The sequence below is a fragment of the Macaca thibetana genome, chromosome 12 (genome assembly GCF_024542745.1).
Source record: "Macaca thibetana thibetana isolate TM-01 chromosome 12, ASM2454274v1, whole genome shotgun sequence".
In the NCBI taxonomy this organism is placed as follows: domain Eukaryota; kingdom Metazoa; phylum Chordata; class Mammalia; order Primates; family Cercopithecidae; genus Macaca; species Macaca thibetana.
In genome coordinates, this window is record NC_065589.1 from 42,344,322 (window position 1) to 42,356,443 (window position 12,122).

Genomic DNA, 12,122 nt, shown 5'->3' on the forward strand with positions numbered 1-12,122 from the left:
CACACATAGGCATGAATGAATTTATTATTATAAGATATTAGGGAGAAATTAACAAAATATACAGGCTTTTAAACAGTATGTACAGTATGCTTCCATATGTATACACACAAAAGAAAGACTGAAAGGATATTATTCATTTATAAATAAGTGCAAATATTTATTGAGTGTCTCCTATGTGCCAGGCAGAGTTCCACATTGGAACTTTAAAATTCACTGCTAAAATCACTGGAGAACAAGACAGATAAAATCTCTGCCCTTGTAGAGTGTGTGTTCTAGCTGAAAGAAGACAGCACATATATACATGGACAGTACACACAAAAATACATTAATTGAAATGTCGAGAAGTGCTATGAATACATTAATATAGGCTAACCCCATAGAGAGTTGTGAAGGTGAGGGGGAGCACAGCTATTTAGTAGGTGATTGGGGATGACTGAGAATGCAACATTTTTGTAAAATCTGAATGATTTGAAGGGGCCAGACATGAAAGGCAGTGGAACAAAATACTCAGGCCTTGAGGCAGGAATAAGTGTGGGATGTTTAAGAAAAGGAAGAGGGACAGAAAAAAGTCCAGTGAGGCAGGAACACAGTGAATGCAAGGGGAGTGGTGTTACTCATGGTTAGAGAGACGGGCAGAGGCCAGGTAGGTAATGGTAAGGGCTTGATAGCAAAGGTACAGAGTTTGAATACCGATTCAAAGGCAAGCAAGCTTTCAGTTTAGAGGTAGAAAGTTGTAAGAGACTGCCACTCTCATTCTAAAAACCAAAGTAAACCATATGAGGAACATAATCACATATTTTCAAAGCTCATCAGATGCTGAGTAGACAAAGAAACTTTATGAGCAAAACTTAATAAATAAATAAACTAAATTCCGTTGTGACAATCTCTTCATAAGAGAGAAGATACAGTTGTTCTCATCCCTGAGATACAATTATTCTCTTCCTGAAATTGAAGGAGGAAAAGGAACCTGCCTTAAACAGGAATAAGGAGAAACCAGACCAACTTCCAACAAACTTTGAATGGTTGCATGTGGGCTGATAGCAACAGATTGAAATATAAAGCTGGGCTGCATTATCTCCAATCTCTTCCCCACCAGAGATCACTGAGTTCCAGGGGTAGTTCCCCAAAAATAGGCAGGGAAGCAGAGCTAAAAGAAACTTTCCAAGCATACTGGTCCTTAAACAAAGAAGGCTGGGGGAGAGAGAGGAGAACTGAGAGAAACTCTACGTACTCAGACTTCACAGAGTATAGGGTAGTCGCCACTTCCTAGAGGCTAAAGACAGAGCAGCATGGCTGCAATAGATCTCCCAAAGGAAGGTGAGACAGGTAAGCAAAGAGAAATCCCTCGTGAACTAAAAAGTTGACAACCAGGCTGTAAAGCAGGGAGGAACCTCTCAGAGTTCAGACAGCAGGTAGTTTGATATGGAACACAGCAGACATCTGAAACCTCACCAGTGCTCAGATCCTTAGCCTTCAAGTGAGATCTGTGAAATGATGTAAAATGGTCTAACATTAGCATAACTGGAGTCCCAGAAGAACAGAGGGAAGAGTGTGTGGCACAGAGTAAATATTTGAAGAGATAATGCCTTGAGAAGTTTCCAGAAGACATCAACACACAGAGCCAAGAAACTTGGCAAATGTGAAGAAGGATAAATACCAAACATAAACAGATGTTAAACATAATGGGAAGTCATTGGGGGCTTTTCAGTATGTGAATGACTTGATCTGATGATAATTAAAGCAGGTCACTCTGGCTGATGTATGGAGAAAGCACCAGATGGGAGGAAGGGGGTAAGTTAGGGGCTGGAAGAGTTATACATGAATAGGATGATGGCATTATCCTCCCCTGCAATTTCAGCCCTGCCTTTCCTCCCCAGACAGGCAGTTAGGCAGCCATTCAACTTTTGACAGGGGATTTTTTTTTTCTTATAGACAAGGTCTTGCTATGTTGCCCAGGATGGACTCAAACTCAACAATCCTCTTGACAGCCTCCCAAGTAGCTAGAAATGTGTGCCACTGTGCCTGGCTTTGATGGGGAATTCTTTGACCATATGTTATCCTCACTGATGCTACATTTTTCTCTCAACACATTCATATTCCTGGGACCGTGTCTGTCTTGTTCATCATTGTACCCCCAGTGGCCAGTTCTTTTCACATGGTAGGTATTCAAAATATATTTACCAAATGAGGGAATATAACAAAGTTCAAAATCATAAAAATTTCAACCATATCCGGACTTTGCTGCATGGTACCTTATCCTGTTGGTGATGGGGTTATATCGTGATATCATCACTGTACAAGCACCACAGCCTCCTCCTCCACAGCCATACTTAGTTCCCGTGAGTCGAACTGGAAGAGGTATAGTTAAAGATCATATGTGTTATATAATTCTCTTTCTAGAATAGCCCTGCCACTAGGAGACAGTAACATCACAGACTCTTAAATATTAGTTAAGTTCAATACATATTCATCAAATAATGTGTTTATGTCATAATTACTATTGTAGCAGCTATAATAATCTTGTAAATTCTTGATTTCCTTTTGTGTGCTATATCTTGTATCCTCCTTTTGAAAACAACTGGACCTCAGGTTGCCAAAAATAGGGCCAAACTGAAAAAAGAGTCTATATATGTAAGGGCTTGAGTATTTGAAGGTATAAACACATTGCACATTTATTCTCATCCTTATCTCTGCCTTTGATGACACAAAGCAAAATATTAAATTGTAGATAATTCTTGGAATATTCGTGTCATGTTAGCCATGTTTGTGTATTTCTCTGCCTTTCAGTGGCAAAAACTGCCATCTGTTCCCTAATATCTCTTCTCTCATTATTCCTTGGAAATAGAAACCCCAATTGTTAGCCACATACATATGGCTTCCCAGAGTAAAAAATAGACTTTCCCAGCCTCCTCTGTGACTAGGTGGGGTCATTAACAGTGCTGGCTAATAGGATGTAATTATAAGTATTCTGTATGACTTCCAGGAGAAGAGTGTCCTTAAAAGGAGAGGGGTGCTTCTTTCTTTGCTCACTACTTCTTTCTATTTGCTGGAATTCACATATGAGGGCTGGCTCTCCATTGGTCATCTCTGATGGTGAGGAGAAAGCTATGTGCTGAGGAAGGTGCTGCTTGATTCCTCAAAAACGTTGTGACACTGCTTGACCAGCCCTGATCCAGCTATCTGTGGGCTTCCTTTATGTGAGTGTGATAGCCATGCAAACATGCCCCACAGACCTCCCTTCAACATGGAGGGTAACTGACCAAGGGACCCCGTTGCTACACTTTAATACTGATCACTCTAGTTCTCATTAAGACCATGCCTCCCATGAACTGCTCTCCACCAATGATTTAGTGCTCCAGAGAGATATGGAGTCCTTGTCAACCATCTCCAGTGGTTCTGAAGACTGATTGACCAGCAGTCTAGGGCCCTTCTACTCAACCTTATCTCCAGAGTCAGACTTACATGGTGATCAAATGGCTCCCTAAGCCTCTTCTGATTCACTCCCTACTTCCTTTCCCACAGACATTTCTCCTAATAAAATCCTGGCGCATTTAATCTCATTTTTGGTGTCCACATCCTGAAGAACCTGAACTAACACAATGAGAAAGAAAGAAACTCCTACCTTCTATCTTGTTTGCCATGAGGTGGAGTTCTCTGTCACTCACAGTGAAGCAAACTTTAAATATTACACATAGGTACTGTGGATAATCAGGAAGTCAGGTTAATTTTTTTTTATGTCTAAAGCTCTTGAAGGACTTTCATGAACATGTTTCAGAAACATATTCATGGGTCTGAAAAACAATTATTGATGCTTTGGAGTTGTGTACTCTTTTCGTAATTTTACTCTCTCCAGGGGGAAGAAATGTACACACTCCCATTGAAACATAATTTTGCATATAATTATAGTGTCCTCCACCTTCTGGTAACTCACTGGAGTTCATGCATACCAAGCTAAAAATCCATTCCTTAGATGGTTTTATTTGGCAAGTTTTTCTAGGATAACATTTTCAGGTTTAGTTCTTCCATTTTTTCTTTTACTTTCATTTCAGGTGACTTCTGTGCTCTCTTTTCCTAATGGGCATAATAATTTGTCTTTAAGGACAGAGTATAAATATTGTGACTCTTAATTCTAAAGGACGCTTACTTAGGTCCTTTTAACATCTATTAAGTTTCCATTACTAGTTTCTCCATTTTATACAGAGACTGGAAAAAAATTGGTTCTTCTGACAGCCACATTTGTGCCTTGCCTATAAAACTATAGGACTTTCTCAAATATGAGCATAAAACCATGAGAGTAGGGAATATATCTCAGTGTCTCTAATGTATATTTGAAATATCATTTAATGAGGAAATTGGAGTTATACAAATACGCACACACATACACACTCAAAGTAAAGAAAAGGATACGCTTCTTCCTCAGATAAGGCAACAGCATTGTTTCAGGATCAACATTTTTTTCTATCACCTATACCAAAGGGAAAATAAGAGTTAGGCATACAAAGTTGAGAGCTAATATGAAATTCACATCAGTAGGATCACACTAATTTGAGGGAAATGCAAATTAATTAGCCCTTCTACTCATATTTTCAAGTAGATTTCAGCCTTATGGAACACCTGTGATATGCAAACCACCTCTCTTAGGTGTAATTTTGAGCCCCACCACAATTGTGCTGCTGTCCTTGGTCCTGAGTTATTGCTCTTCTCTAAGGCAATTGTTTCCGCTAACAGGAACACTACCTCCTGTCCAGTTTTTTTCTAGAAAGTTTAAAGCAGGTGAGAGTAAAGACATTAGTAGAAAAGTTCAGACTGGAGAGGGAGTAGATGAAATAAGAAAAGAAAGGAGGGAGGGGAATTGCTGGAATATAATAGCCTCTAGGACATTGATAGAGTTAATTTTTTAAAAGATTTGTTTGTTTATCTTGTTCAAATGATTGTGGTTTCCAGTAAAAGATAACCAGCCATGGCCCCAATCAAATAAACAAAGGGGAAGATAAACTGTGTATGCTAAGTGATGAAAGACTATGCAGCAAGGACACACTTAGGCAAGTTCATGGGAGCAGCCTGGCAGCATAACAGCAGAACAGCATGCTGTCTTTTCCCAAGGATGACATCAAAATGGCATGATTGGTTATGTTTTCCAAAGTGATCATGTTTTCTCTTTTTTCACTAAAAATTTGACATTTCTTCTAGATTCACAGAACACATAGAGGCATGACTTGCTTTGCCATTTCAGAAGCTGAATTCATCTTTCACCATATTATAGTAATTTTTCCTCCTGGGAAGTAGTAGATGAGAAGTGGACATATGCTTATTCTAGGGCTGCTGCCTTACCCTCAATTTTAAAAGGTTATACACCAGGCCAGGTGTGGCATATGCCAATTACCAAGGTCAGATCTGTGCCCTAGAAGAGTCTGTAATATAGAAAGATTGGTGTGTGTATGTGTCTGTTTGTGTGTGCATATGTGATAAGAAAAAATATGGGGGACTTCTCAGGTATCTTCAATTTAATTGGCTCTCAAATGGAACTCTTTATTTTATTTTCCAAACTTACTCCTTCCCTTCTTTTCCTTTAACTGCTTTATGGCCTCAGTATCTGCTAGGTCATCTAAGCTAAAAAACCTGAGCTATTTTCAACTTTTTTTTTCCAGTCCACCACAATCACTGTCACCGAGTTCTTCCACTTGGGCTTCCAACGATACTCTAAACTCCTTTCTCTTCTACTGTCACTACCCATGAGCCCATATCATCTATTGTCCAAATGATTATAAGACCTGCCTGACGGGTCTCCCTGCCTCCACTCTTGGTACCCACAATATTGTCCTCTGCACCACGACCAGAGTGACTGCTGTGAAACCCAAGCCTGATCATCTCATGTATATGCCTAATTTAACGTGGCTCCTGGCTGCCAAACTGCCATTCCGGGAATTCCTGAATCACGGAGACGCTTGTTAAAATGAAACCCCTATGGAATCAGGATTTCTGGTAGGGGGAACCAGAAAGTGTGCTTTTTAAATGAGTAGACTGAGTGGAACTTAGGTGAATTAATAGCCAACCATTTCCAGAATACAAGAAGAAATCCGAACTCAGGCCACACGGATGAACTGGCTAGTCCAGGGGGTGCATTGGACTTTCACCTGCACTGCATGTGCATGCAAGCTTCCCTCTGTCCTGAAAATCTGTCCTCTCTTCTTGGCAGAATTTTGTGTGTCATCCGTTCACCACCCTGCTCAAATGTTCTCTATGGAGAGTGCTGCCACCTAAAATACCCTTCCCCATCTCTAAGTAACCATCCTCCTCTTTGTTCCCATGGCTGATGTCTTCACCTCTTCTTTTATGACACTTTTTACACTGTATCTTAATTATTTGTGTGTGTACAAGACTATCTCGATCCTGAGAGAGGCCATCTTCTGCTATTCTTCTTTATGCCAAACACTGAGCTTGGTGGTGGGGATATATCACAGGATGTAATAAGTGTTAATTAATGAAATGAATGACTGGAACATGCAATGTATGATTTGGCATGAGATACTAAGAAGTAATGAATAATTTCTCACAGACTTGGGCATCTGAACAGACGGAAAATAAAGAAAAACACAGAAGTTATTGGTGGCAGAAACTGTAGGTTGTCTATCCTGGCATGCATTCTCCTGTCCTTCCTTCCTGCTACTTTGGAATAGGAATGAAATGGCTAGAACCCCAGCAGTTATCTTAGACCATGAGGCAACACGTTCATGGCAGGAGACAAAAAAGAGAGAAGAAACCTGGGTCTCAGATAACACCATAAAGCTTCTGCCCCAACCTCACAATGTCTGTTCCTAGATATGATGGTAAACCACAGAAGCCCCGTTTTAATGAATAGACATGGTCTGGGTAGCCTAGTTAGTAAAGAATAGCATTAGGCTTGCGGAATATTTCTACATTTGAGGAAGGAATTCATGGAAGAAGGTGGTCATGCTTGTTTGGGTATGTGTTCCAGGAAATGTTCAAGGGATCGGAATCTGGCTCAAAGTCCCGCCAGTTTGAAATGTGTTGTTGTTGTTGTTGTTTTGATATAGTGAGTGTTGTATTTGGAGGAAGTAGGGGCAGGGATCTAGCATGCATCTTGTCCTGGCAGCTCTGGGAATGAAACAGGGAGGTTAGGACTCAGATGGAGGCTAGGAGGTGTAGAGGGGATGGGTAACAGTTATTCTGGTTGACTCTGGATTTGAGAGATGTTGCCAGTTCTCCCGTCAGGGTCATTGCATGTACTCATCTCAGCATAGCCTTGAATCTGAGGGTGGAATCTGCCCCACTGTATCACTGCCAGCCCTTTTGGGAGAGTCCAAGTTCATGCCGTACTTGGTTAAGAAATCACTTTTCTCTGTGTAGTGCCAGTGACTAGTGCCTGAGGAGGCCCTGCCAGATCCAAGACAGAGTCAGAAAGAGAAAGGAAGAGAGAGATAAAAGGGGAGAGAGTAGAAAATAAGGAAGGGGTAGAGGTACATGTGAAGGGCCAAGGCTGAGAAGGAGAAGAGGAGGAAAGAAAGGGGTGTATGCTGTGAGACGCAGTTAGTAGAGAAGAACAATAATCCATAGCAGCCTCAGAGGAGAGAAAGAAGCCTCAGGGAACAGCCATGAGGACATACCTTCCTGAGCTTTAGGTTGCTTTTGAAATTCATTTTGCTTGTTACTTCTTTCTGCCTAAGCTGCCTCCACCTTCTCCACTTTTCTCCGAATCATCGCAGCCATTCCAGAAGCCCAGAAATTTCCTCTCTCACCCTTGTAAACCAAGAACCTTAGAGAATGCTAGCCAATAAACTGCTCTTTCCAGATTCCTACACCAATATCAAAAGTCTATGCTCATTGTGCAAATAATGCAGGATGACTGCTTCTTAGCATCCTTGACACCTCTAAGCAGGTTCTGGCTCTACTCATGAAACAGATTATTTTCTACTCCAGATAGTAACAATTGTTTCCACATATCAAGTGTTTACTGTGTACATGTACCCTGCTAACCACTCTCCATGCAACTTAATCAGCCCCAATTTCAAAGGAAAAGGCTCTGTTATTAGCTAGATTTTGCAAAGGAGAAAACAGAAGCTCAGCGACATTAAGTACCTTGCCTGAGGCCCCAGATCCGCCACGTCCAAGTCTCAGAGCAGATAGCACAGGATTCAAACCCAATCCCCGACTAGTTCCAAGGCCCATACCTTTGATTTCCACACCTCATTGCCTCATGAAATGACATGCTTCATTTCCTGAGTTGAGGTTGGAATGTGGCATCTATGGTAGAATTTATTCATGGGTTCTTCCCCCCTTAAACTCCATGTTAAATGGGTCATCTGTTCTTCTGGGGGCCTTGGTAGGGTGAATAAGATTTCAGAAAATTCTCTGCAACTAGGTCCCTGGCCAACGTGCACTGTTCTTGCCTCCAGATGTCATACCTTCTGCCTGAGGACAACTTTTGTTGACCTGAGAAAATTTAGCAAAAAGCAGAATAGAAGCCAATCATGTCACTTATTGTCTCCTAAGTGGCTTCTAAGCTTCTTTTTCAAAGGTGGGTTTTTAATTCCAGAGATTGCGTTTGGCTTCAAAAGCCCTCTTCTAGGGTGGGTTTTCTCTCCACACTCTTCTCAACAATCTCTTACTCTCTGGAACCACAAAGTTTGTGCTAGGCTGGGCACAGTGGCTCAAGCCTGTAATCCTAGCACTTTGGGAGGCTGAGTCAGGGAGATCACCTGAGGTCAGGAGTTTGAGACCAGCCAGGCCAACACGGTGAAACCCGATCTCTACTAAAAATACAAAAATTAGAGTGGTGGTGGGTGCTTTTAGTTCCATAAAAAGTGGACTGCTTTTAGTAGTCCCAGCTACTCAGGAGGCTGAGGCACGAGAATTGCTTGAACCTGGGAGGCAGAGGTTGCAGTGAGCTGAGATTACGCCACTGCACTCCAGCCTGGGCAACAGAGTGAGACTCCATCTCAAAAAAAAAAAAAAAAGCTTATTCTAGTTCTTTCCATGTAAGTAATCAGGCTTGTTTATTAGTACTGAAGCACATACCTAACAGAATTTAGAAGGGAGGAGAAGGAAAGGGAAAGATTAACACAATTTATTCTAATGGGTAATTGCAAAAACAGAATCAATATCTCCAGATTATACTTTACAAATAACCACAGGACATTTGGCCCATAGACAAAGTGAGTCCATAGATAAGAACTAGCTTATCTAATTTTAAAAATCAATAGAGCACAAACTATTGTTGCCCGTTATGTTAAAAATCCCAATATTTGTTTGGAAGTGGGGGAAGGAGAAGTGAGGAGATGTTGGACTCAAAACCCCTGTTTCTTCATTTAACCCAAACCCTTACCATCACCTATAAAGCCCTAGTAATCTGGCCCCTGCCCATGTTGCCAGCCCCACCAACCTACCTTCTTATCACACAGAAATCCTTCCACCTCAGGACCTTTGCACCTGCCATTCCCACTCCCTGGATGCTCTTTCCCAGATGTTTGCATGGCTTGCTCCTCACTGCATCCCAGTCACTGCTCAAATGCCACCCTTTCAGACAGGCCAAAACATCCATCCCCTCTGAGTATCCTGCATACTCTCTGTCCCCACGCTGTGCTTTATTTTTTATATTAGCACTTCTCACTTCCTGACATTACACATTTCCACATATTTATATGCTTGCTATCTCCCCAGCACAATGTAAGTTCCATGCACACAGGGACTTGTTATTTCTGTGCTCTGCTGTATCTCATAAGCCTGGAACACTGCCTGGCATACGGCAGGCCCTTAACAAAGAAGTGGATTGAATGCTCATGATCACTCTTTATGAAGTAAGTGGTATCATCCCCTTTTAACAGAGGAACTGGCCTCTGAGAGGTTAGGTTTTCTCAGTCAGAATTAGAATTGGAATTGAAGATTTGTTTGTCTAAACAACAAAACCAGTGTTGTGTTTACTATACCATTCTGTTACACAAAAGAAAGAAAAAAATGATATGTCAATCACCTCACCCCATTGTCATATTTCACCCTCACAGCAGTCCTGTGAAGGGGTCCTAACGACCCCCTTTACAGATCAGGGAAAACAAGCTCATCTTATCCAATGTGGAACCCAGGCAGCAGGGGCAGACCAAGTTTTTGAGGGGCCTAACGTACAATGTGGGTGATCCTCTTTAAGAAACATAATACAAAACCACAAATGAAATTAGGCTCAGGGTCTTAGAACAGGCCTCATAACTAGGGCCTGATGCTTCACCCTGGTTAGCATCCAGGGGAGGCAGCTGGTGCCCATCAGGAAAAGTGTTGCGGCTGCCCTTAGCCAGAAGCGGGGTCACAGGTGGCTCTGAGTGAACCAGCACCAACACGAGCACCAGGGAAAGCAGGTGCCACTGCTCTTGCTTGGTTGTTAGCTCTGTTTTTGTTGTTTTTAAGAGACAGGATCTCACTCTTTTGCCCAGGCTGGAGTGCAGTGCTGTGATCACAGCACACTGTAACCTTGAACTCTTAGACTCAAGCGATCCTCCCCTTCACCCTCCCCAGTAGCTGGGCTACAGGCACACACCACCACACCTGGTTATATTTTTTGTAGAGACAGGGTTTCGCCATGTTGCCCAGGCTAAACTCGAACTTCTGGGCTCAAGCAATCCTCCTGCCACGGTCTCCCAAAGTGCTGATTACAGGCGTGAGCCACAGCTCTTAAGGGAGCTCCTTAACCTTCCTGCCTCAGTTTCCTCCTTCAGAGTAATGTCGATGAAACTGGAACAATATTAAGAGTGAGCAGAGTTGATGCTCATATTCAGGGGGGTGTTTCAAAGGAGGCCCACGGGGCTTTGCTGCTCCCAGACATCGGACACTGCCTGGAACTGTTCCTCGGGTTGCGCAGAGCGAGCCCAGCTTCTGAGGGGACAGAGCCCGCACCCAGCAGTGGACCCCGTGAGGACCTTGGAGCCCTCAGAGCCTGACTTGGGTTCAACTCTGCCAGGAATTAGCTGTGACTTTGGAAAGTAACGATTTCTTCATCTGAGAAACGACGGGGGTGGCTTGAATGTGTTCGTCTCTACGGTCTTGTCCGGAATCTAAGTTGCTCTCTGCGCTTCCAAACACACCCCGCGAGCTGAGGCTCAGCCTTCTCTGTACTGGGGACGTTCCCGTTATCGGCTGGGATTGAGGGAAGGAAGATTTGGGAGTGCTGACCTTGATGGGCAAGAATACTTTTTATCTTACTGTTTAGGGAGGGCGTGTGTTTGGTAATCAGCTTCTGAGCCTTGGAAGGAGAGGAAAGGGGAATATGAGGAAGCTGGGGGCCCAAAGATCCAGGACAGTCCCTGAAAACGCAGCCTTTATCTGCCTCGGAGGCGCGGTGGGAACGCGAAGGCAAAGCCGCTGTTAAAGGAGAAAGCCAGTGTGTGCCTGAGCGCCTTAAGCGGCGGGCACGAAAGGATGGGACGAACGGCCGGGGCTCCTCTCTGCCACGGCCCGGGCCGCGGGTCTGGGGGCAGGGGCAGCCCGCGGGCGCTCACCTTGCGGCCGTTCACGTAGAAGAGCAGTTCGGACGCCCTGTCCATTGTGGTGTCCGCGCTGGTTCGAGGGCCCAGAGCGGGAGGCGGCGGTTCTGGGAAGTAGCGGGCACCTGGGACCGGGGGGCACCGACCCGCCGTGTGGGGCGGGGCTTGCTGGAGCCTGAAGTCCAACCCACACCCTGACCGAGAAAGCCTTGATTAAGATCCAACGTTCCTGAGCTCATTGCCAGGAAAACTCTTCCCGGGACACCAGCACGTGTGTGGGCGTCACTGGCGCCCTCTATGTGGGCGGAAATCATCCGGCGAAGATGAAGAAGACCCCTTCATCTCCTCGCCAGTGGCGCTGAGCGTCTGTGTCACACCCTCTTGCGTCTTAGCAAACATTGTAAGACCTGGGACATTGCTTTTGATGGTCTTATGTTATTGCGTATTTTAGGTGGTGTTCCAGCTGGATTTAAGTCTGGGAACAGTAGTACCTCTCCTCCAACCAGGCCTGCTGTAGTTCTGGACTCTTAAGTGTAAACAATCATATTTATTCCAACTCTGCAGGAGCGGATCTTAGGGAAAACAAAAAGGTTTACAACTTGATCTTCTAGAAATATAAGGTTGGTGCAAAAGTAA

General features: G+C 43.6%; 1 protein-coding gene across 1 annotated transcript in view; it reads right to left on the reverse strand.

Annotated features, from left to right (window-relative positions):
* LOC126932129 (aldehyde oxidase 1) overlaps window positions 1-11,782 on the reverse strand; it is an 88,304-nt gene extending 76,522 nt beyond the window's left edge. The window contains exons 1-3 of the mRNA XM_050750676.1: window positions 11,502-11,782; window positions 4,408-4,465; window positions 2,253-2,349 (exon numbers count right to left, since the gene is read on the reverse strand). Of these exons, the coding sequence (XP_050606633.1) occupies window positions 2,253-2,349; window positions 4,408-4,465; window positions 11,502-11,546 (200 nt within the window). The 5' untranslated portion in view covers window positions 11,547-11,782. The remainder of the gene's footprint in view (window positions 1-2,252; window positions 2,350-4,407; window positions 4,466-11,501) is intronic.
* Between the last annotated feature and the right edge of the window lie 340 nt (window positions 11,783-12,122).